Source organism: Podarcis bocagei, assembly GCF_964188305.1.
Source record: "Podarcis bocagei genome assembly, chromosome: 10".
NCBI lineage: Eukaryota > Metazoa > Chordata > Lepidosauria > Squamata > Lacertidae > Podarcis > Podarcis bocagei.
Window position 1 is genome coordinate 14,394,130 of NC_138135.1, and position 25,053 is coordinate 14,419,182.

The window sequence follows — 25,053 nt, forward strand, 5'->3', positions numbered from 1 at the left end:
TTGCAGGGGGCGGGGCAGTGAAAAAGAAGTGGAGCAATCCAACATATGCCACTAAATAGCTCTCTCAACCTCTAATGGGCTTTAGGTCTTTAACAGCTCTGAACTGCTGACCTAGAAGTGAAAGGCTTATGATCCAATTACTAGACCCCCTGAGCTGTGCTAAGGAACAATTCTAGGAAGGCTTTTAAAAGCCCTCACTTTAGAAAAATAAAAAAATGAATGCAGCACCCTCAGCCTGCCTAGAGAGTTGCTCCCAACACTGATATATATATTATATATATATATATATATATATATATATATATATATATATATATATATATATATTTGCTTTCGTAGATTTTCACGGGTACAGGAATGCAGGTTTTGGTGTCTTCGGGTGTCTTCCCGTGTAAGAGTTGGGGTGTCTAGGCGACGTTTCGACGAGGTCTCACTCGTCATCTTCAGGCTGGTGCTTTCGGCTTCTTGTTCCTGGAACAGAGCAGGATCTCAGTGTTTGAGTTCCTATAAATACTGTTGAGGGGGTGTGGTGTATAGCCTCCAACGTTCTGGGCAGAGAGGAAGTTCCCAGGTTAGTGTGTCTTTTCTTCTTTTGTTCATTAATTACTTGAGGGATATCTTGAGTGATTTCTTGAGTGATATTCTGAGTACCACTTAGGAGGGTCATTAGGTGTGGATTAGTTGCTAAAGCTTTCGTGTCTTGACCTCTTGACCTTGTGAAGAGTTTTTTCTGAGAAGATGGCTGTACTGCACTTAGTTGTGCTCTGGCTTGGCTTCGTGTATAGGGGCGAGCTGTGGTTTTGTGCCCTGTGCCAGCCAGATCTGTGTAGGGATTGCACCTCCGGATGCTGCACCCCCCTGCAATCCCTACACAGATCTGGCTGGCACAGGGCACAAAACCACAGCTCGCCCCTATACACGAAGCCAAGCCAGAGCACAACTAAGTGCAGTACAGCCATCTTCTCAGAAAAAACTCTTCACAAGGTCAAGAGGTCAAGACACGAAAGCTTTAGCAACTAATCCACACCTAATGACCCTCCTAAGTGGTACTCAGAATATCACTCAAGAAATCACTCAAGATATCCCTCAAGTAATTAATGAACAAAAGAAGAAAAGACACACTAACCTGGGAACTTCCTCTCTGCCCAGAACGTTGGAGGCTATACACCACACCCCCTCAACAGTATTTATAGGAACTCAAACACTGAGATCCTGCTCTGTTCCAGTAACAAGAAGCCGAAAGCACCAGCCTGAAGATGACGAGTGAGACCTCGTCGAAACGTCGCCTAGACACCCCAACTCTTACACGGGAAGACACCCGAAGACACCAAAACCTGCATATATATATATATATATATATATATATATATATATATATATATATATATATATGCAGGTTTTGGTGTCTTCGGGTGTCTTCCCGTGTAAGAGTTGGGGTGTCTAGGCGACGTTTCGACGCCTAGACACCCCAACTCTTACACGGGAAGACACCCGAAGACACCAAAACCTGCATTCCTGTACCCGTGAAAATCTACGAAAGCAAATATATATATATATATATATATATATATATATATATATATATATATAATTTTTATTGCAGATATTTATATGCTGCTTAATTGACTAACTTGCAAAAAATGCCACACATGAACTCTTTAAAAAATGCATTTACAGCGGTACCTTGGGTTACATACGCTTCAGGTTACATACGCCTCAGGTTACAGACTCTGCTAACCCAGAAATAGTGCTTCAGGTTAAGAACTTTGCTTCAGGATGAGAACAAAAATCGTGCTCCGGCAGCGTGGCAGCTAAAGTGGTGCTTCAGGTTAAGAACAGTTTCAGGTTAAGTACGGACCTCCGGAACAAATTAAGTACTTAACCCGAGGTACCACTGTATCATAAAAACAGAAAGATTCCTCAAAATGCTTGGTGGAAGAGAAAGGTCTTTGTCAAGTTCAACCAGAGGGGCTGTCTGAATTCAGCCACATTGTCACCCCCGAAACGAGAAGTAATCGACTAGAAATATTATCTTGTGGAAATAAACTAAATAATAAAAACCAAAAAGCTTAAGGAAAAAAATTAGAAAAACCTAAAATTGAACAAAGCCTTAAAGGGATGCCGGCTACAAACCTCGTTTCACTGAACTATTCAGTTTCCTCAGAAGGAAATAGAAAAATCATAAACTTTAAATGACCAAAATTCAAAAAAAGAGGTACAACCCCCCAAAATTCTGAAGTATTATAATCCTAGCTCGACCTAGGTAAAGCAAAGCACAGTAATAAAAGGTTGAGGACTCAACTGTGAATATTGCGGTATTTCATTTGTTTTGTGCAATTTCTCCGTTCTGTGACTGTCTCTTTTCTATTGACATTGTCGCCCCCAGCTGCAATCTGAACCGGGACAGTCCAGGAGAAGCTCCTGTACATGAGTCTATCTAGCCCCTTCGAGACCTTTCCCACTAAGTACATTGAAATGTGTGTAGGAGAGGGAATTACCACATTGTGTGTTGACTCCTTTCCCTTGATTCTGAGTGCGACACTGGCCCTGCCTGCCTGTCACCTGCGTATGTCAAGTCCAAATGTCTGAAAAGGGATGTTTGTCATAGGTCTAAGAGTGCGCCTGCTCCATATGGTCACAGGATCCTCAATGGTACAGAAGGCTCCAGTTGCTTAGACAGTGTCCTTCAACCTTGGGCTCCCAGATCTTGCTGGGCTACAAATCCCATCATCCTCTGCCATCCTAGCCAAGAGTCATGGGTGATGGGAGTTGTAGTCCTGCAACGTCTGGGGAATCAAGGTGGAAGAACGCTGGCTTTAGGACACCTGTGCACAAGCAGCTATGTGTGGGTAGGTGCCCCTTGTTCAGACCTTATACGATACGATACAATACGATAATCATTATTGTCATTGTCCCATACAGAATAATGAAATTGAAAAAATCTACATCAGACGTTCAGAAAACCAAGAAGCCTGCTATCCCAACTATCCCAGCCTGGTTAGCCCTAAAAACTCTGATACCCCATAATTGAATACAATATACTCACATAGAGACTACCTTACACTGCATTTAGAACCAAAATTGCATTTGGATAGAAACTGTTTCTCAGACGGCTAGTCCTAGTCTTTATAACCCTGTACCTTCTTCCAGAAGGCAGAAGCTGAAAGAGATCATTTCTGGGGTGCGCACTATCCTGCACTATCTCTGCAGCTTTCTTATGGCACCTGGAAGCATAGATTTGATCCAAGGTGGGAAGAGTGCACCCAGTTATTCTCTCCACAGTCTTTACAACCCTGGACAGCATTGTTTTTCCCCTGACCGTGCAGCTCCCAAACCACACACACAGACCATAAGTTAATACACTCTCAACAGTACAATGGTAAAATACCATCAACAGGTCCTGTGAGAGATTATTTTTCCGGAGGATTCTCAGAAAATATAACCTCTGCTGTGCTCTCTTCATCAGGTCTTTGCTGTTTTCTCCCCAGGTTAGGTCATCTCTCAACTCCATTCCCAGAAATTGAAACATGCTCCTTGCCCAAAGGTCAGGTGTGTTTCCAGTGTGAATCCTCACATTCACTGAACATGTGGAGTAGATTTGATAGAGTCTTCTGCCAATTGCGGTGGAAGTTCCAGGTCAGATAAATTGAAGTACAGTGGTACCTCAGGTTACATACACTTCAGGTTACAGACACCGCTAACCCAGAAATAGTGCTTCAGGTTAAGAACTTTGCTTCAGGATGAGAACAGAAATAGAGCTCTGGCGGCGCCGCGGCAGCAGGAGGCCCCATTAGCTAAAGTGGTGCTTCAGGTTAAGAACAGTTTCAGGTTAAGTACGGACCTCCGGAACAAATAAGTACTTAATCTGAGGTACCACTGTACTTCTTCAAGCAACACATGGTTAAACTATGGAGCTCTCCCACAGGAGGCAGTGATAACCACCAACCTAGATGGTTTTGAAAGATGATTATACAAATTCGTGGAGAAGAGAGCTATCAAAGGCTATTAGCCATGGGGGCTCTGTTTTGCCTCCAACAGCTGGAGGCAACATTGCTTTTGAATACCAGCCACAGGAAGGGGAGAGTGCTGCTGGGCTGTAGGGTTGCCATATGTCTGAATTTTCCCAGACATTACCAGAATTTCAAAGGCGGATGTCATGTCAAGGGGGGAATTCCTGGAAGGTGGCAGTTTAATAATAAATAATAATAAATTTTATTTATACCCCGCCCTCCCCGGCCAGAGCCGGGCTCAGGGCGGCTAACACCAATAAAATAAAATCACAGTAAAAACATAATGGGGGGGGGGGGGAGAGGGAGGAAAAAAACAACCCAATTTAAAATACAGGTTAAAATGCAATTTAAAATGCAGCCTCATTTTAAAATAGCTGATAAATCAAAACCGTAAGGGGTGGGAAGACATAAGGGTCAGACCGAGTCCAAACCAAAGGCCAGGCGGAACAGCTCTGTCTTGCAGGCCCCGTGGAAAGATGTCAAGTCCCACAGGGCCCTAGTCTCTTATGACAGAGCGTTCCACCATGTCAGGGCCAGTGTTGAAAAGGCCCTGGCCCTAGCTGAAACGAATCTAACCCCCTTGAAGCTTGGGACCTACAAAGTGTTGTTATTTGTGGACTTTAAGGTCTTCCACGGGGCATACCAGTTTGTCTTGAATCTTAGGCAAGCAAACTGAAAAAGTGCATATATATATTTTGGTGTTTTCATAAAAGAAAGCTCAACAACTTTCCGGTTTTCCTAAAATAAAAAAAAAAGATCAACCGTTCTGGAGTCTTCCTAAAAAGAAGCTCAATAACCCTCAGGGTGTCCTGGTTTTTACTTTTTGGAATATGGCAACCCTACTGGTGCTCGAATCCAGCATCCCTTTGCGACATCTGGTTGATCAACTGTGAGAACAGGATGCTGGACTAGATGGGAAATTGGCCTGATCCAGCGGACTGTTCTTATGTGTGAGGCTTTCAGTGTGTTTGGCCTGTGACCCTCCCTCCCCACCACTAAAATACTCTGGCGATCGCTACCACCACCTTCCTAGCTTGCCTCCCTTGACCCCTTCTGAGAGCAAATGGAGAAAACATGCATTTGTTGAAGCAAATCAAACACCCTGATTTCGAGTCCGTCTTTAAAAAGACAAGCGGCGAGGCCCATAGTGACGCGTCTGGAGTTCAGAAGCGGGAAATCGAGAAGAAGCCTTTCGAGAAATGTCTGTTCCCCTCCAAAAAAAGGTCAGAGCAAACTAGCGTGCCCTGGGGACCAGGAGTCTTTTAGTAATGGACAAATCACTCACTTGACCTTAATGGTCTTTTACCAAGAGGCAGCGGTAAGGAAATCTCCTACGAACCTGCCCATCTGCATTGTCTTTTTTCACGAGTGTTTTGGAGATCAAGCCTTCTGCTTCCACCCTCCCACCCCCACCCTCTCCTTGAGCTTTTGGGCCTCGGTGACCTTTTCACAGCCAAAGACGCCCTCATTAAGGCAGCTGATCTCTTACGAAATGTTAGCATTTGTCGGAAAGAGCTTTAGTGTGCTGTAAGTATCCGTGGAAGAGCTATGAGGAGGGGGTGGGAATCAAACTGGCAACATTTCCTGTATTAATACCCTTTAAATGTCAGCCGTTCATGTAGATGCCATCCACGATCTGTAGAATCCCATTAGCCCCCCGCAGTTAAAGGACTTTCAACTTGATCACTAAGAAGCCATTTAATATTTGGAATATTTGGCCACCTTTGGAATTCTTGGAGGCTTTCCCATTCTCCAGACTGAATATTCCAAAGCCGTGTGGCATCAGATCACAGTCAGTGCAGGCTTCTCCAATCTGATTCTTTCCAGATGTTTGGGACTACAACTCCCATCAGCGCTGTGTTGGCTAGGGCTGATGGGAACTATAGTCCAAGACAGGAGTGCCAGCATGGCCCTGTGACTGTGGGTGCCCGGGCCTGTGGGTGCCATGCAGCGTGCATGGCCCCGGTACTGAAATTTGTGGGTGCCCAGCCCCTTCATGGGGAATTTTGTGAGCACTTGGCACCCAGGGAGTTGGCACCTATGGCCCAAGACATCTGGAGGGCACAATGTTGGTGAAGGACGAGTTAGAGGGAAATGACCTGCATAAATAATTATAGCTTCCTGTGAATCAGAAACGCCTGTTCCTCTAAAATGTAACACTCCTCTGGCATCCTTCAAATCAGCCCATCCTGGGTATGCAAAATTCTGCCATGTTTCTGTGTTGCATGTCGTTGGACCATTAGCTATTCCCAATCAGTGGGGTGGCAGTGATTTTTCTGAAGTGCAGTAACTCCTTGTGATCTACCCTGTAACCCTCACACCAATGAGTAGCAGTATATACATGCAAATGTATAAGGACAAGCATAACTGCAATCCTACGTATAGTTTCCTGGAAGTAACTGAACTTAGTAGTGCTTTCTTTTGACTGCATGGGTGCAACTGGTAAAACTTCAACAGAAGATTTTCGGCCAGCTGAAATGCAACCTTTGGCTTTTAATTATAAATGCAAATAATCTTGGAAAGAAATGTTACCATTAAATTGCTAGTCTGAAGCAGGAACCCCGTCAAAGAAAAGGAAAGAAGGACCCAGACTCTCCTTGCTAATTTCCCTCATTCCCTCACTTCCTCTGAACTAATCTGTTGCAAGAAAACCTGAATGACACCTCATTTTCACTACCCAGAGCAGGGGAGATCTGACAACCCCTCTGGCACCCCATAATCTCTCCTGCTTTGAACTAAGCCCTGGAATTGTCTTCCCCAGAGCTGTGCTACTGCCACGACAGCTCCTGATGCACAGATGCAACAGATTTTTCTAACCTAACAGAGTTTTCTATCCAAGATAGACAAAGCACAAAATGACATCCTCTGCAATTTCATGTGCCGAAGGAAAAATGAATCTTATTGCAATACTTGTGACAGAGTAGCAGACTCCACCATCTGACATGGGAGAAAGCAAGCTTAGGGGGTGCAAGGCAGGCAGTTTGGCACACTGTCCTCCAAAACCTTTCTGCTACTCCCAAAAAAACCAAAAACCCTCTACTGGATGGGCAACAGCTTCGCTTTGCATAATGGTAAAGCCGTCCCTCTTTAAAGTAGAAAGGAGACTTTCTGTTTGGTCTTCACAGAGAAAGTCAACCAGTGTTGGAGATATAAAAGAGTTTGTGGAACTATTAAAATATTTACTGATGCAGTACAAAAATAACAGAAATGTGCTTTTTATTTTGCCTACCAAATAAATTGTGGCATATGGGACAGTTACCTATCGTTGTTTTGCTATGATATATACAATTCTATGTTCAATATTGATAGGCAGTCAGCAGAAAAACTATCCAGCAACTTGAGAGGAATGGAAATGCAAAATTTGGAACTTTAATATACAAGTTGACAATCTAAAGAGTTTGGGGAAGGAAATTACAGAGACAGTAGATTCCATAGAGTGGTTCCTGGAACTGAGTCATAGCTTTGGAAAATATTCAATGTGAAGTGCTAATGCTAATTTGGTACAGGGACAGAAGATTTTATAATACGATTAATTAAGGTTTTGGATGTTGCTTTGTCATAGTAATAATATAATGTAACCTTGGCTTATGAGGGTGTTGTTCTAGGCCCCATGATAGGTAACTTCCACCCTAAGACAGCTGGCGAAACCAACAGTAACTTGTGGTCAGAAGGGAATGCAAGACAATGTTATCTTCCTTACCTGGTCCAGGTGGTTGTAGAAATCTATACTCGCCGCACACAGGTACCTTCCCAGCAAGGTTGCATGAGTTGTGAAAATGGTTGCGACTGGGATCTTCCTGGATCTACAGAGAATCAGCCCAGGCCCTGCTTGCCATTCATGGAAGTGGGCAATGATGTTGGGCTTGTCTTCAAATTGATCGGAGAGCTGGAAAGAGATAGAAAGTAAAGTGGTATTTGAGCCATGTTTAAAGAGTGAAGGCCATTCAAAAGCACACCTGTTTTATTAAAAAGTCTTGAAGGAGAGCTATGTGATTACAGTGGTACCTCGGAAGTCGAACGGAATCCGTTCTGGAAGTCCGTTCAACTTCCAAAACGATCAGGAACCAAAGCGCGGCTTCTGATTGGCTGCAGGAAGCTCCTGCAGCCAATCAGAAGCCACAGAAGCCGCGATGGACATTTGGGTTCCAAAGAACATTTGCAAACCAGAACTCTCACTTCTGGGTTTGCAACATTCGGGAGCTAAAACGTTCATCTCGCAAAGCTTTCGACTTCCGAGGTACGACTGTACTTCAAAGTAATGGGGTTGTATCAAATACTAGACATACTTAGAGGAGACCCAATAAAATGAATGGGCATAGCTAACTTAGGTTCCTGAATTTCACTAGGTCTAATGTGAGTATAACTTAGTTGGATGCAACACTAAGTTTAGGCACTAGTACATAGATTTGTAGAATTGTCTCTTTGGTAGTAACAATACAAGAATAATATATTTTAAAACTATTTGCTATCCTTTCATGACACCCAAAATCAGCTGCCTGAGATGAAAAGGGCCTTTTTGCCATAGAAACCCAGCTTGCTTCTGAATGTGGCAGAATCTGTAGAAGGGCCTCAGACTGCGACCTTACTTGCCACGCTGTTTTGCTCCGGGGGAAGACAGACCTTCAGAAAAATAGTCTGGTTCCTAACCAGATGTTGTTGGACTTCCACACCCATCATTCCTTGCTCATGCTGGCTGGGAATGATCACCCGTGTCATAATAAATAATTCTGGGCTGCAATATGTCCAGGAATTCCCAGACATATCCAGGATTTGACCATCGGAATTAGCATCTGGGCAGAATCTCCAAAGATTGGCAAAAATGTCTGGGGAAAGCTGGGTGTATGGCAACCCATGTCGGAAGTGGGGTTTTTTTTTGCCAAATTTCCTTAAAAAATAGCTCTAAAACCTCAATATTTTTTGGAGATTTTGCAAAAAACCACATTCAAGAACTTTGCCCCCTCCCCCACTTAATAAAAGCTCAGAAAAGCTCAACAAGTTTTGTGTCCAGATTTTCCACTCTTTGAAATATGGCAACCCTAAATAGGTTGAGTTATTTTAAATGTTAAAATCGTCACAGCAACAGAGCTTCAGGTTTGAAAGGTATGGTTTCCTCTGTTAACCTCTTTGATACTGTTGAAATATTGGCTCCAAAAGCTGATATATATTTGCATGACCACCAGATATGTCTGAAGCCTGACATTTTGTCGGAGACATATGTCTCCAACAACTACAAATCTGAATGAAGGAGCGTCTCCACCCCCATCGTTCAGCCCGGACACTGAGATCCAGCTCTGAGAGCCTTCAGGCGGTTCCCTCACTGCGAGAAACCAAGTTACAGGAAACAAGGCAGAGGGCCTTCTCGGTAGTGGCACCCACCCTGTGGAACGCCCTCCCACCAGATGTCAGAGAGAAGAACTACCAGACTTTTAGAAGACATCTGAAGGCAGCCCTGTTTAGGGAAGCTTTTAATGTTTAACAGACCACTGTATTTTAATATTTTGTTGGAAGCTGCCCAGAGTGGCTAGGGAAACCCAGCCAGATGGACGGGGTATAAATAAAACATTATTATTATTATTATTATTATTATTATTATTATTATTATTATTATTATTAGCATATGATGTACATGGTGCAATGTGCAAACCTTAGCACACTACCTCTTTGAAGAACCAGGCAGTTAGCGACCCAAAGATAAGCACATCATTCGCTTCTCGGTCGTGGTAAGGAATTCCAATCTGGCTGGCATCCCAGAACTCCCCTTTCCACCTGTCCAAATTCCAAGCCGCTGATCCTATATCGAACAGCACCACATACGGACTCCCTTCTATCAGCCACCTGCCAAAATACACCTGATAAAAGGGAGAAATAAATGTTAGGGTTAATCCACCATGTTGGCACATAAATATAAAATAAAAAGGAAGTGTGCAGTGCCAGATTACCATTAAATAGGCAGAGTAGGCACAAGTCTATGGGCCCCATGTTTTCTAGGGGCTCCGCAACCACAGTTCAAAATAATATTGATTTGATCTTGTGCAATAAAATTGGTGGATTTAAATTATTGGTTGGTAAAATCCAAAATAGGGACGCGGGTGGAGCTGTGGTCTAAACCACTGAGCCTAGGACTTGCCGATCGGAAGGTCAGCGGTTTGAATCCTCGCGACGAGCTGAGCTCTGCTCCTGCCCACCTAGCAGTTCGAAAGCACGTCAAGTGCAAGTAGATAAATAGGTACCGCTCTGGCGGGAAGGTAAACAGCGTTTCCGTGCGCCGCTCTGGTTCGCCAGAAGTGGCTTAGCCATGCTGGCCACATGACCTGGAAGCTGTACGCCGGCTCCCTCGGCCAGAAAAGCGAGATGAGCGCGCAACCCCAGAGTCGGCCACGACTGGACCTGACGGTCAGGGGTACCTTTACCTTTACCTAAAGTCCAAAATGTATTAGGAGATAATTTGCAAGCCACCCCCCCCCCCGAGATTTCAACTGCCTAGGCGCCTCTGCAGGGTTTAACTTGGCACTGAAAGTGTGCAGTTGTCAGGGGGATAGTGTAGATAACAGAGAAAAGCTCAAGTTAGTGAACATGGTGGTAGCTCAGTGAGCTTCGTGGCTCAGTTTGGGGATTTGAACCCGGTTCTCCCATGCCCCAGTCTGGCACACTAACCACTAAGCCACACTGGCTCTCCTTTGTATTAGGCTTGTTTCCTTGATGCCTTTTCCCTGGAGAAAAAGGGGATTGAATTGGGTTTTTTTTTATGCATCCCAAAGTATGAACTCTCTACCGCTGAGCTATATGCTGTCCTGTTAGAATTAGCCCCTGGTTTGCAATATGTCATTACTGATCAGTGGAACGCTGCCCACAAATATACTACGAACAGCATGGATGCAGCAACTGCAATGCGAGAATGCTCAACTCAGCCCTCAGCGGATTGCAAAACGCCATTGGCGCAGCCATAAAAACATGCCTTTGGGAACTATGTTTCTTAGAAATTTGGCTCATAGGAGCAAAACAGCACCACACTGGAACAAATTTCAGGTCTACACTTCGATCCCTTTGCCACGATTACACAATCACAAAAGGCAGCCGTACAATGCCTGGCAACTCCCCTGGGTTAACACACTGCTTTTGCAACTCTCCTGCAGTGTGAGAGGCCCTCGCATATATTTATGTGGATTGAATAAACTCGCTTTGTCTTTAGTGCCTTACGGTTCACACCAAGGCTGAGCCACAAAGTTTACTGAGTGGTGAACAATGGCAAGTAATTCCAGCTCAAACTTCCCTGCTCAGTTTAACAATTTATTTGTCCATTACATTTGCATACCACCTTCTGCCTCAAGACTTCCAATCATATCTTTCTTAGATTACATAGTTAAAAACGTACCTTTTAAAAAAATTATTGAGAAAATTGCACACACACACATAAATATACATTATGCTTCATATAATATGCTAAGCTCTTAAAAATATTATTAGAAGGCAAGACGTTAACACTTCAGCAATAATTGCAACCAAGCACATTTTATAATTTCATTGAAACAGATAATTAAAATGAAATTGGATATACATTCTCGACTTTTCTAATTTCTTTTGCACTGTGAAGTGTTTTTTTTAATTAAAAAAAGCTATTGATGATTGATAGATAGATGACAGATAGATAGATTAGATAGATATATAGATAGGTGATAGATAGATAGATGATAGATAGATAGATGATAGATAGATAGATAGATAGATAGATAGATAGATAGATAGATAGATAGATAGATAGATAGATAGATAGATAGAATTACATGCTTATCCAGCCAGGCATAGATAAGGTCATATTGTGTCTACAGAAATCTGACTGCATTATTTGGGGACTGGAAAGCCAAAGGCCGAAATCCCATTAAGCAGACTTCCAGATAAATGCACTCTTAAAACGTGTAATTGGATAAACGGGTCCCTTTCTCAAAAATAACCTGGAATGAATCGACTTTGACCGAGACCAGTATGTCAGGCAGAAAGACAAGAGCATTAGTGGAACCAGCTAATCTCCGAGTGAGTCAGCTTAGTTGCCTCAGGAAACAAAAGGAGAGAAATCCCGTTTACCTGGCACCCGCTGGTTCTCATGGATTCCATTGCCTTTTTCACAGCTCCATTGGGAGGTTCGCAGACTTCCACCTGGGTCTTCACATTGTGCTCAAAATAAGGGCCGATGAGGAAGTAGTTTTCCCCCCATTCGTCCAGCGTGATTTTGGCTTTCGTCTGAATCACGGTGTAGATGCCACCAACTGTGAGAGGAGAAGCAAAGCTTATATTGGTTGGATGGCCATCTGTCATGGCTGCTTGAGCTGAGATTCCTGCACTGTAGGGGGTTGGACTAGATGACCCTCAAGGTCCCTTCCAATTCTACAATTCTATGATCTTATGTTCTGAAAGGAGTAGCCCTCACATTCACCTCCCGCAGGTCTAACCTGCCTATTATGGGTGAGACTATACTTACATTGTCCTAATTATATTTGGCCAGATTTCCTTTGTTAACACTATTGCTTTCACATCCTATTTGCACTGACTTATGGTGCTGGAGGAGACTCTTGAGAGTCCCGTGGATTGCAAGAAGGTCAAACGTATCCATTCTGAAGGAAATCAGCCCTGAGTGCTCACTGGAAGGACAGATCCTGAAGCTGAGGCTCCAATACTTTGGCCACCTCATGAGAAGAGAAGACTCCCTGGAAAAGACCCTGATGTTGGGAAAGATGGAGGGCACAAGGAGAAGGGGACGACAGAGGACAAGATGGTTGGACAGTGTTCTCGAAGCTACCAGCATGAGCTTGACCAAACTGCGGGAGGCAGTGGAAGACAGGAGTGCCTGGCGTGCTCTGGTCCATGGGGTCACGAAGAGTCGGACATGACTAAACGACTAAACAACAACAATCCCTTCCTCTAGAGTTGGAATGATGATTCCATTTGCCAATGTTGGGAGAACCAGTCCAGACAACCATGTATTATGTGCCCAGGTCTGCCTGGGGGGTGACTTACCGGTTTAAACTTGGGCACAGCATGTAGGGACAGGGGAGAAATTCAATTCAATTTGCATTTAAAAGTCAAAGCTACCAAATTTGCACATTCTGAAACTATATGTGAGCTAAAACACAGATATCTTTTAAATTCACGCTACTCGTGAGTTTGACAATGCAGTTCTTCAGCAAAGCAATTGTCATAGGAACACACCGGCCAGTAATCACACAGTTCAAAGATGAAGTTAGCAAAACAATAACCTCCACAGACTTGGCTGAGTGTCAGGCCTAATGAGCAGGGCAGCTCATTTCCAGTGGTCTACCTCCATGAAGCAATGACAAACCTAGATAGCATCTTAAAAAGCAGAGACATCACCTTGCCAACAAAGGTCCGTATAGTTAAAGCTATGGTATTCCCAGTAGTGATGTATGGAAGTGAAAGCTGGACCATAAAGAAGGCTGATCGCTGAAGAATGGATGCTTTTGCATTACGGTGCTGGAAGAGACTCTTGAGAGTCCTATGGACTGCAAGAAGATCAAACCTATCCATTCTGAAGGAAATCAGCCCTGAGTGCTCACTGGAAGGACAGATCCTGAAGCTGAGGCTCCAATACTTTGACCACCTCATGAGAAGAGAAGACTCCCTGGAAAAGACCCTGATGCTGGGAAAGATTGAGAGCACAGGGAGAAGGGGACGACAGAGGACAAGATGGTTGTTCAGTGTTCTCAAAGCTACCAGCATGAGCTTGACCAAACTGTGGGAGGCAGTGGAAGACAGGAGTGCCGGGCATGCTCTGGTCCATGGGGTCATAAAGAGTTGGTCACGACTAAATGACTAAACAACAACAACAACCTCTATGAAAATCTGTTGCTGAAAGCCACTGCCTCCCCACTAGGTTTTCCCAAGCAATCAGAGACTGCGCCCGTGTGCAGCCAACCTCTCCTCTGCCCTCTTCATGCCTCTTCTGGGGAGGAAAGCTTGCAGCAGGAGACACCTGTGACTTTTCACCAAGCCTGGCTCCTCTGTGCCTCTTGACTTCTCACCCTCCTACTTCAGCTTCTGCCTCTGATTCTGAACTTGTCTCTCCCACAGACTCTCCCGGTTCACTAAGCCCAGTTACCTCTTCAGCTTCCATCACCTCCTCGTCCCAGTCTTCACCCTTTTCTCCCTCTGACCCTTCACCATTGACCCACCACCAAGTCAAGAAGGCTCAGAGCCAGGGGAAAGTGTGGGGCAGCAATTGCTTGATGTAACATTATATAACTTTCCCACAAAACAGATCAGAATGAATGCTCAGTGAACAGCTGGCACCGTCTAACCTTCCCACTAGCGTCGTGCAAACAAATCAAGATGACAGTCAGTAAACAGGTAACCTGGAAGAAGCCCCAGGCTCTCCTCCTGCCGTCCCTCCACACATAAACAGAGGCATATTTTCCCTTAACATTCCCATCTCTGTCTGTACCCTTTCACAACACTTCTGACCCCTGTTGGCCCTGTTCTGTTGGGGTCCATACCTTACAAGGAAGCTTATTCACACATTACACTGAAGAAATGTGAAAGTGTTTGCGTGAAAGTATTGTATACTTGAGGGACACGGGTAGCGCTGTGGGTTAAACCACAGAGACTAGGACTTGCCGATGAGAAGGTTGGTGGTTTGAATCCCTGCAACGGGGAGAGCTCCCATTGCTCGGTCCCTGCTCCTGCCCACCTAGCAGTTTGAAAGCACGTCAAAGTGCAAGTAGATAAATAGGTACTGCTCTGGCGGGAAGGTAAACAGCGTTTCCATGTGCTGCTCTGGTTCACCAGAAGCAGCTTAGTCATGCTGGCCACATGACCCGGAAGCTGTACGCCGGCTCCCTTGGCCAATAAAGCGAGATGAGCGCCGCAACCCCAGAGTTGTTCGCGACTGGACCTAATGGTTGGGGGTCCTTTGACCTTTATTGCATACTTGTTTATCTGCACAGGTCAGCTGTTGTGCACACAGGTACACAGCCTGCACACCCTCTGGACATTGAGTGTGAATAACAGTATGCATGTACAGCTCAATTATGTGGATTCTATACATTCTTACCTTGGTTCTGGAACGCCTTGTGGCTTGGACATTTTGTCTCCCAAGCACCGCAAACCCAGAAGTGAGCATTCCGGTTTGTGAACGTTTTTTGGAAATCGAACGGACTTCTGGAATGGATTCTGTTCGAGAACCAAGGTACACTGTACTTGTTCAGTGTTACCATACAGTCCAATGTTCCTCAGATGAAATTGTGGATATTCCATTCTACACCAGTGCCCCCCTCACACTGCCAATGAACTATGGGGAAAAGGCAGGGCTGGCTGAGCTGCCCCAGTGGCTGTTACCAAGAGGCGTATTTAACAATAGGTAAAGGTACCCCTGCCCGTACGGGCCAGTCTTGACAGACTCTAGGGTTGTGCGCCCATCTCACTCAAGAGGCCGGGGGCCAGCGCTGTCCGGAGACATTTCCGGGTCACGTGGCCAGCGTGACGAAGCTGCTCTGGTGAGCCTGAGCCGCACACGGAAACACCGTTTACCTTCCTGCCAGAGCGGTCCCTATTTATCTACTTGCACCCGGGGGTGCTTTCGAACTGCTAGTTTGGCAGGCGCTGGGACCGAGCAACGGGAGCGCACCCCGCCGTGGGGATTCGAACCGCTGACCTTTCGATCGGCAAGCCCTAGGCGCTGAGGCTTTTACCCACAGCGCCACCTGCGTCCCGCGTTTAACAATACTGTACCGGCAAATCATAGAATTATAGAATTGGTAGGGATCCCAAGGGTCATCTGGTCCAACCCCCTGCAATGCAGGAATTTCAGCTAAAGCATCCATGACAAGTGGCCATCCAACCTCTGCTTAAAAACCTCCAAGGAAGGAGAGTCCATAATCTCCCGAGGGAGACCGTTCCACTGTCGAACAACTCTTACTGTCAGAAAGTTCATCCTGATATTTAGTAGGAAACTCCTTGTCACTTGAAGCCATTGGTTTGAGTCCTGCCCTCTGGAGCAGGATAAAACAACAACAACAACAACAACAACAACAACAACAACAACAACAACAACAACAATTTATTATTTATACCCCACCCATCTGGCTGAGTTTCCCCAGCCACTCTAGGTGGCTTCCGACAAAACACTAAAATACAATAACCTATTAAACATTAAAAGCTTCCCTAAACAGGGCTGCCTTCAGATGTGTTCTAAAAGTTTGGTAGTTATTTTTCTCTTTGACATCTGGTGGGAGGGTGTTCCACAGGGTGGGTGCCACTACCGAGAAGGCCCTCTGCCTGGTTCCCTGTAACTTGGCTTCTCGCAGTGAGGGAACTGACAGAAGGCCCTCGGCGCTGGACCTCAGTGTCCGGACAGAACAATGGAGGTGGAGACGCTCCTTCAGGTATACAGGACCATTTAGGGCTTTTAAGGTCAGCACCAACACTTTGAATTGTGCTCGGAAACGTACTGAGAGCCAGTGTAGGTCTTTCAAGACCAGTGTTATAAGGTCTCGGCGGCCGCTCCCAGTCACCAGTCTAGCTGCCGCATTCTGGATTAGTTGTAGTTTCTGGGTCACCAGTTTCCTGGTTTCCTGATGGTCCTGGCATTTTCAGGGCAGTTGGGGGCTGTGTGTTACATGTGAGCAGTCCTACTATCAGTGCACTTACTTCCTGTTTGGAGGTCTGTCTCCCCATTGCAGTCACTCCAGGAAACATGTGTCTAAATCTCCATGCGCAACATGCATCTTTCCTCAGACTGAGACACTGGGGTGAAATGGCCTTGGAGACCCCCAAAGCAGCACCATTGGACACTTTGCTTTGGCCATCTAAACAATATTTGCAGACATGACAACCTCACAGTAGCTCAGGCACCCTCTGCTACCAACTTAGACTGTGGCATTGTGGTGGCAGGGAAGGTGTGAGCGGGCCCTGGGTGGCCTTGGGAAGGTTGGGAGGCACCGATCCGCCACTCCTCCCGGTTCTGCGATTTGAGAGGTGTGTCAAGTTGTTTAAGGGGAGTGTCGTCCCTGAACCCAGCATCCTGTTCCCTACAATGACCAGCCAGATGCCTTTGGGAAGCTTACAAGCAGAGCACAACGGCCAACAGCCCACCTCTGCTGCTTTCCTTCCAGTATAGTGCAATGACAAACCTAGACAGCATCCTAAAAAGCAGAGACATCACCTTGCCAACAAATCCCAGTAGTGATGTATGGACATGAGAGCTGGACCATAAAGAAGGCTGATCGCCAAAGAATTGATGCTTTTGAATTGTGGTGCTGGAGGAGACTCTTGAGAGTCCTATGGACTGCAAGAAGATCAAACCTCTCCATTCTTCAGGAAATCAGCCCTGAGTGCTCACTGGAAGGACAGATCCTGAAGCTGAGGCTCCAATACTTTGGCCACCTCATGAGAAGAGAAGACTCCCTGGAAAAGACCCTGATGTTGGGAAAGATGGAGGGCACAAGGAGAAGGGGACGACAGAGGACGAGATGGTTGGACAGTGTTCTCGACGCTACGAACATGAGTTTGACCAAACTGCGGGAGGCAGTGGAAGACAGGAGTGCCTGGCATGCTCTGGTCCATGGGGTCACGAAGAGTCGGACACGACTAAACGACTAAACAACACAAGTGCCCCTTAAGCACAGCTAACATCCACGGATATCATGAAGCGAGATGATTTAAACTACCGCCCTCCCAAAGCCTGGCGCGCGGAGCAGGTCAGGCAAACAGTTACGTCTCCTTGCTCCTCTCGCCATGATTTTTCTGCTGACGCATTCCACACCCGCTGTGCCTGGTGGATCAGCTTCTGTCGTCTTATGTAGCCCATGTGCCCAGCCAGAGATAGTAATCCAAATGCAGCCCCACAGCTCAGCATCCCTAAGATGATAAAACCGGCCTTGGTCATCCTAGCACGTGGAATGCCCAGAAATGAGACTGGGAAGGAATCTCACGAGCTTCAGCTGCCCTTATTCTTTCCAAAGCAATAGTTCCTGTTTCTTGAAACTTATCCCTGCAAAGTCACTTCTGCCCTTCTATTGGTAGTTCACGGCATTTGGAAATCGGTGGGTAGAAACCTTTTAAAGTAAATATTATTGTATTGTCCTTGGGGCAGGGGGAATGTTGTTGATTATAGAATCATAGAATCATAGAGTTGGAAGAGACCACAAGGGCCATCGAGTCCAACCCCCTGCCAAGCAGGAAACACCATCAGAGCACTCCTGACATATGGTTGTCAAGCCTCTGCTTAAAGACCTCCAAAGAAGGAGACTCCACCACACTCCTTGGCAGCAAATTCCACTGTCGAACAGCTCTTACTGTCAGGAAGTTCTTCCTAATGTTTAGGTGGAATCTTCTTTCTTGTAGTTTGGATCCATTGCTCCATGTCCGCTTCTCTGGAACAACCTTTCTCCCTCCTCTATATGACATCCTTTTATATATTTGAACATGGCTATCATATCACCCCTTAACCTCCTCTTCTCCAGGCTAAACATGCCCAGCTCCCTTAGCCATTCCTCATAAGGCATCGTTTCCAGGCCTTTGACCATTTTGGTTGCCCTCCTCTGGACACGTTCCAGTTTGTCAGTGTCCTTCTTGAACTGTGGTGCCCAGAACTGGACACAGTACTCCAGGTGAGGTCTGACCAGAGCAGAATACAGTGGCACTATTACTTCCCTTGATGTAGATGCTATATTCCTATTGATGCAGCCCAGAATTGCATTGGCTTTTTTAGCTGCCGTGTCACACTGTTGGCTCATGTCAAGTTTGTGGTCAACCAAGACTCCTAAGATCCTTTTCACATGTACTGCTCTCAAGCCAGGTGTCCCCCATATTGTATTTGTGCCTCTCATTTTTTTTGCCCAAGTGCAATATTTTACATTTCTCCCTGTTAAAGTTCATCTTGTTTGTTTTGGCCCAGTTCTCTAATCTGTCAAGGTCGTTTTGAAGTGTGATCCTGTCCTCTAGGGTGTTAGCCACCCCTCCCAGTTTGGTGTCATCTGCAAATTTGATCAGGATGCCCTTGAGTCCATCATCCAAGTCGTTGATAAAGATGTTGAATAAGACCGGGCCCAAGACAGAACCCTGTGGCACCCCACTAGTCACTCTTCTCCAGGATGAAGAGGAACCATTGATGAGCACCCTTTGGGTTCGGTCAGTCAGCCAGTTACAAATCCACTGAGTGGTAGCATAGTCAAGACCGCATTTTACCAGCTTCTTTACAAGAATATCATGGGGCACCTTGTCGAAAGCCTTGCTGAAATCAAGGTAGGCTACATCTACTGCGTTACCTTCATCTACCAGGCTTGTAATTCTGTCAAAATTAGGGCAGTCAGAACCACCAAGGGCATCAGCGTAGCATTAAGCAAGTATACATTTATGAATTTGAGCTTGCTTTGTCCTCCTCCCTCCTGTTGCTTTTTTCCTCATGTGCTGTGTCTGCAGGTGAGCCTACAGAAGTGATTTTTGCAAACCACTCTGAAAGCCTTCTTGGCTAAAAGGCCATGATAAAAATACAAAGCAGACTTTCCCCAACACAACACATTTTTGGATGTCATCTTCATTAGTTATATACATTTTAATGCACACTTTACCACAATTGATGTCTTTTTTTGGTGCACATTACTTGGCTGAGGAACCGCACAGTAAAATTCAGAAAACTGAATTTCCAAGGATGTATTTCGGTTGCGAATTGTTCTGGAAAGAGTGAATTGGGTACATTCTCCTTTAAATGTCAGACAATGGAGTGTGTCTCCTGGGTGAATTCAAATTGCTGAGGAAGTAACATGCACAAAAATGGATATACTAGGGTAAAGTGTGCTGAAAGAAATACACAGATTGGTGAAAACAGCGTGCAAAAATGTATTGTGTAAGGAAAAATTGCTTCACGAAGATGTGCATCTAGGGTAAAAGTTGAATACAAAGATGTGCGATTTAGGAGAACTCCACAGTATAAAATGCTGGTGGATTTTCATGAGGAATTGCTTAAAAAAAAAAGTGATGCAGAAATTAGGAGAGCTCTTTTCACTTGTCCTAAATTATGCATCATTTAAAAAAAAGCAAGTCCTCGAATGGCAGATGAAGGTGATGGACTACATGGAATTGGCAGAAATGACTGGCAGAATCCGAGACCAGGGAGAAGAGTCGGTGAAAGAAGATTGGAAGAAATTCAAAGACTATTTACAGAAATATTGTAAAATTAACGAATGTTAGAATGATGTTAGATAGAAATTAAGTGGTTTCCAGCTGCAATGCTTTAAGAGACATGAAAAAAAAAGGTTTATAAATGGGTAAAAGCTTAATGGCAAGGATTTGCTGAACTAACAAATTGAAGTGGAATACAAAAAAGGGAGGTATGAGGAGGTCCGGGGAAATAAGTGTAAGAAAAATATGCAATGGAAAATTAAGGTGTTTTTAACTGTTTTTATTTTGTATTTTTTCTTGTATTTTTTCATTTTTACTGTAATATCTTAAAATTTTTAATAAATATCTTATTTTTTTTTAAAAAGGAAGTCCTCATGAAAATTCACCAGCATTTTACAGTTCCCCACTGCAGCCTCTATAACATACCCCCAAGCCCCATTCATCTCTGTGATTTAGTGGGAGACACCCAGGCTAAAGGCCTCTCATTTATGGCAAGTTTAAAACAAAAACCCCAAAATCCACCATCAAGGAAGCTCGATCCCAACATGTCTATGCCAATGGCGCAGTTCATAGTGATGGCAGACCCACTGATTCCTGATGACCTTTGGCAGGCCCCAGGTAAACCAATTCTGCTCCTCTTCTCCTATATATAACATGGGTAAGTCAAACCTCTCATTTTTTTCCTTATATACATAGCTAATTCTTGTTGATTTTGCTCAACATACAGTATGCACAGTGAGCCCGCAACTTGCTCAGTGGTCATGCCTGAAGCGAAAATTGCCTATAGTCAAAACACATTGGGTGCAATGGCAGGTGAGATTGCTAATGTCTTCCCCCCACAGATGCCTGCCCCTTTCCACCCCCTTTGACTTTTTAAAAATTATGTTTCGCCAAGTACGTAAAGCTGAATGAGCGCAAGTTAAATGAGTGTAAATTGCAGCCTTACTGCACTCCTGTCAAGTTGCCTGTGTGCTTGATTGCTTCCTGCTCAACCTATATATATTGCCACTTATTATCTATATATTAACACTTATATTCCTGCATTGCAGGGGGTTGGACGAGATGAATTCTACAATTCAATGATTCTATGATCACAAAGAGCATCGTAAGTCCCCAATACGTTTTCATTTTGTTTTTCGGTCTCCAACACTACTGAGAAGAATTTCAACCCTCGACAATGTGTTTTCAGAGACCAGCCTAATATTTGTCCTCCTGCGGGTTAAGATTTCAGTTTTTACAAACGACTCTCTCAGCTGAAATCTTTACCTTTAGCCACACACAGAGAACGAGAGGGGAGGTCAATCATTTACTCATTGTAACTCATTTACACTATGGCATTGGGGGGGTCGTTCCCTAGCCGGGCTCTGCATTTTTTGTGGAATACAAACAATGCCCTGGCCTTTGAAACATGCAGCTACATCATAAAGAGAACATCTCTTTATAACTTTTCTAAGGAGCTGGAGGAAATGCCCATGGAGCCCATCATTTATTCTCACAGCCCAGGGTTTTCCTATTACGCTTTTGTGTCGCAGCACGGATTTGAACTCGGGTCTCTGCCCAGAACGCTGCACCAGAATGGCTCCTAGTAGTAGCATCCATTACATTTTTAAAAAGAATTGTTAAGGGCACAGGTCTCCACCAGGAAAAAAAGACAGAGGCAACAGAACTGTACTGAGACGATGCAAAATTCAGCTTGCGTGTCTCAAGTGTGATATAATTTGGGTGCCTCTCTAGGATGCAAAACCAGGTTTGATTCACTCAAAGGTTGAAGCAAAAACAAGCCCTTCAAACTTACCCTTCATCACCCATTAGCAACCCGGAGGCCAAACCCATTCAAGCTGAAATTATCATTTGCGAATATTCTAAGCTCGCCAACACTTGCAATTTTTGCCATTCTGAGTTTGGAATTTATAAATTCAAATCTTTGTGGTTGCACTGCATGCAGCTCACTTGCTATCTGTGGTGAAATATTAAATACAGTTGCATGTCATCTGTCAGATGCTATATGACTGTTCTCCAATGTTCTCAGTTTTTGAAGTAAAATACAATGCCAAATACTATAGATATCAAATATTCACTGATATGCCCAAAAATGTGAAATATTCAGGGAAAATATGGAGGTTTAGCAGCACAAAACATTTTGGGAAACAGGCGAAATCAGGGAAACAAATTTGGGGAAATTGGGGGAATAAATTTGTTTCACTTCTAATTCCAAGCATCCAAGAAAAATGAGAACAAGTGGCAAAGCAGAATTGTAGATGATGGCAAGATTGGGAGCAGCTACTTTTATCCTTCAGAAAGAAGCGAAATGCTTCAAGAGAACATAGTTTTTAAGCCTAGCATCCGCCATGCAACTATTAGAGCGGCACAAATTGCACATCTTTTTCTTATCATAGTAAAGGCTTAAGCTGAGTTTTCGGTTAGGTTGATATGCAGATTCTCTAACACATGTCAGAATTGTGGTTCATTGCTTCTCTGAAAACCTTTGAAATATGGTGAGTCACAGAGAGTTCCTATATGTGGCAATTCCAAAGACCCGCTTGCCACGAGGGATGGGCATATATGTCAAATTTGGTTCCTCTCAGTTTCTCATTTCCCCTCTCTTCTGTTCTCCACATTCCCACATCCCATTTCGCCCCCCAAAAAATCCTCATGAAAATTCGTTGTTTTAGTGTGATTTTGCTCCTAAAAGACACATTTTTGTATGCAATTTACACATTTCTGCAAAGCAATTTCCCCTAATATCATGCATTTTTATATACTGTATTCACGAATATATACATTATCATTTTTTTGCACAAGCTCCTTTTGTTCACATTACATTTTACAAATAAGGAGAAGTGCAAAAGTCCAAGGATCATCATGCTTCAGTTTTTTGTAGTGTTTCGGAACGTGCAAATCGGGGAGGTTCACCTTTAAGCGCAACCCAAATTGGATTTCTTCCCCCATCCCTACTTGCCGTGCCAAAGTTTTAACTGAAAGCGGACCTTCTTGCATAACAAATGGCTGTCTGAACTGGTTCTGAACTGGCAAATTCAACAATCACTCCAACTCTGAAATGCAGAGATGGATTAATGGATGCAAATAGGAAAGCGTCTTAATGTGGCGACACAGTGAAAGCAATCGTGTTAAGAGTGGAAATCTCGCCAAATAAATTTAGGAGGACAAAATAAGTGCAGTCAGACTCCTAACAGATAGATACTTCTATGTTAATAGCAGATCTTAACAGAATCAAAAGCCACCAGCATCTGAACCTGTTTCCAAATTCTAGCATCCCACACAAGCAGAGCAGAAAGTTACCTTTGTGCTATAAATGAAACAAAATTGAGGAATGTAGGAAGGCAGGAGCCTCAGTAAAATATTCACCAGATTATTCACCTGTCTTCCCAATCATGGGCAATGTGGTTCCTTTTCATATAAGTGAAGGAAGGGAATAAACACTAAAGTAATGCATTCAATACTTATCACTTGAGAATGGATCACCAAGATAGGAAATTGTTTCAAGGTATGTCCCCCCAAACATCTAGAAGGTAAAATTTCAGGGAAGGGGCTTGCAATGTTCTCAGTTTCTTTCTTTTTTTAAATGGTGGTGATTTCCAATTTGTACTCCAATTTGTTCAAAATTCACCAGCTCGTCTACACTCTGGGAATGAACGAAATATATTTCTGCTGAGAATCCCATGGATTGAACGAGAATGTCCAAGCGGGTTAAAGCTCTAACCTGTTTGCAAAAACTGCGACACATAGCGATTCACAGTGGGCACCACGTACAGTTAGTTATATGTGCCCATCTCATGCCACGCTTCCTGCAAATAAATGCACACCTGTTCCTTGACTCCTTATCTTTACGAAAGGATGGACTACTCTTAAAATAACCTTTGGCTTCTCCAGTTCTTAATGAATAAAAACGTTAATTAATATTTTAACTGTGTTTCTCCAACCCTTAATTTATAACATGTAGGGTTGCAGCTTCAGCCCGGAATATATAAACTTTGTTTCTCCAATACCTTAATTAAAAGAATATGAGGATGAGGCTTCAAGCTGGAATCTGAAAGGTTCTGCTCTGCTGTGCTGTGTTTTTAACCACGGTGTTTGAAACGCTCTTGTTGATTTCTGCATTATATTTGGAAGTTTGGGTTTAATTTTCATGGTTTCGTGATATTATATAGCCCATCATTGGATAGGTAACAATGAGGTCTGGAACCCTTTTTAAAGACAAGCAAATAAAGATTGGAACCCCAATTCTACCTCTCCGGATTCCAGCGCTAAGGCAACCAGAAGTAAAATACGACCTGTAGCTCACAGGCAGATGAAGAAGAAGAGGAGGAGTACAAACCTTTATTAGTCACTTCCCAAGCCACTTCGAAGAGTAATAAATCCTCCACTGGGAGATCTTCATCTTCCCACTGCGGAAGCCCATTGAGAGAGGTGACGGAGAGCGATCGTACCAGAGGCATTGGTGATGCTGGGGCTATTGCTTGGGTTACACGGCACAACTCAGTCCTTGCAGCCTTTATGCCTTTTATTTTTTTAAAAAGATGATATTTTCCTCCTGCTGCTGGCAGAATCTCCTTGTTGAGCACCGCCTGAAAACAAAGCCCAAAGAGGTTTCAAGAAGAAGCGAAACTTGCCCAAGGAGCTTGACGGCTAATGAGTTTTAGAAAACGGCCTGACCCACCAGCCTTTAAATTGGCTCAGCAAAATCCGCCAGGCTTGTCCGAAGAGGCTTCTGCTGCTGCTGTTATTGCTGGCTGGAAGGGGGAGGGGGCGAAATCCAAGCTGTCCGGCAAGGGCAAGAACGGGCCCCAGATCAGTAGTAAAGAATTGCCACCGGACTCATCGCTCAGCATTCCTGAAAGCCCCCAGACTCAGGAATAAGCCAAAGGGCTGTGAATTGCCTTAAGCCAATCCCTCGGGG

General features: G+C 44.3%; 1 protein-coding gene across 1 annotated transcript in view; it reads right to left on the reverse strand.

Annotated features, from left to right (window-relative positions):
• GYS2 (glycogen synthase 2) overlaps positions 1-25,053 on the reverse strand; it is a 178,114-nt gene extending 153,061 nt beyond the window's left edge. Inside the window, exons 1-4 of the mRNA XM_081210022.1 lie at positions 24,472-25,053; positions 12,090-12,271; positions 9,668-9,859; positions 7,711-7,896 (exon numbers count right to left, since the gene is read on the reverse strand). Coding sequence (XP_081066148.1) covers positions 7,711-7,896; positions 9,668-9,859; positions 12,090-12,271; positions 24,472-24,592 — 681 coding nt within the window. The 5' untranslated portion in view covers positions 24,593-25,053. The remainder of the gene's footprint in view (positions 1-7,710; positions 7,897-9,667; positions 9,860-12,089; positions 12,272-24,471) is intronic.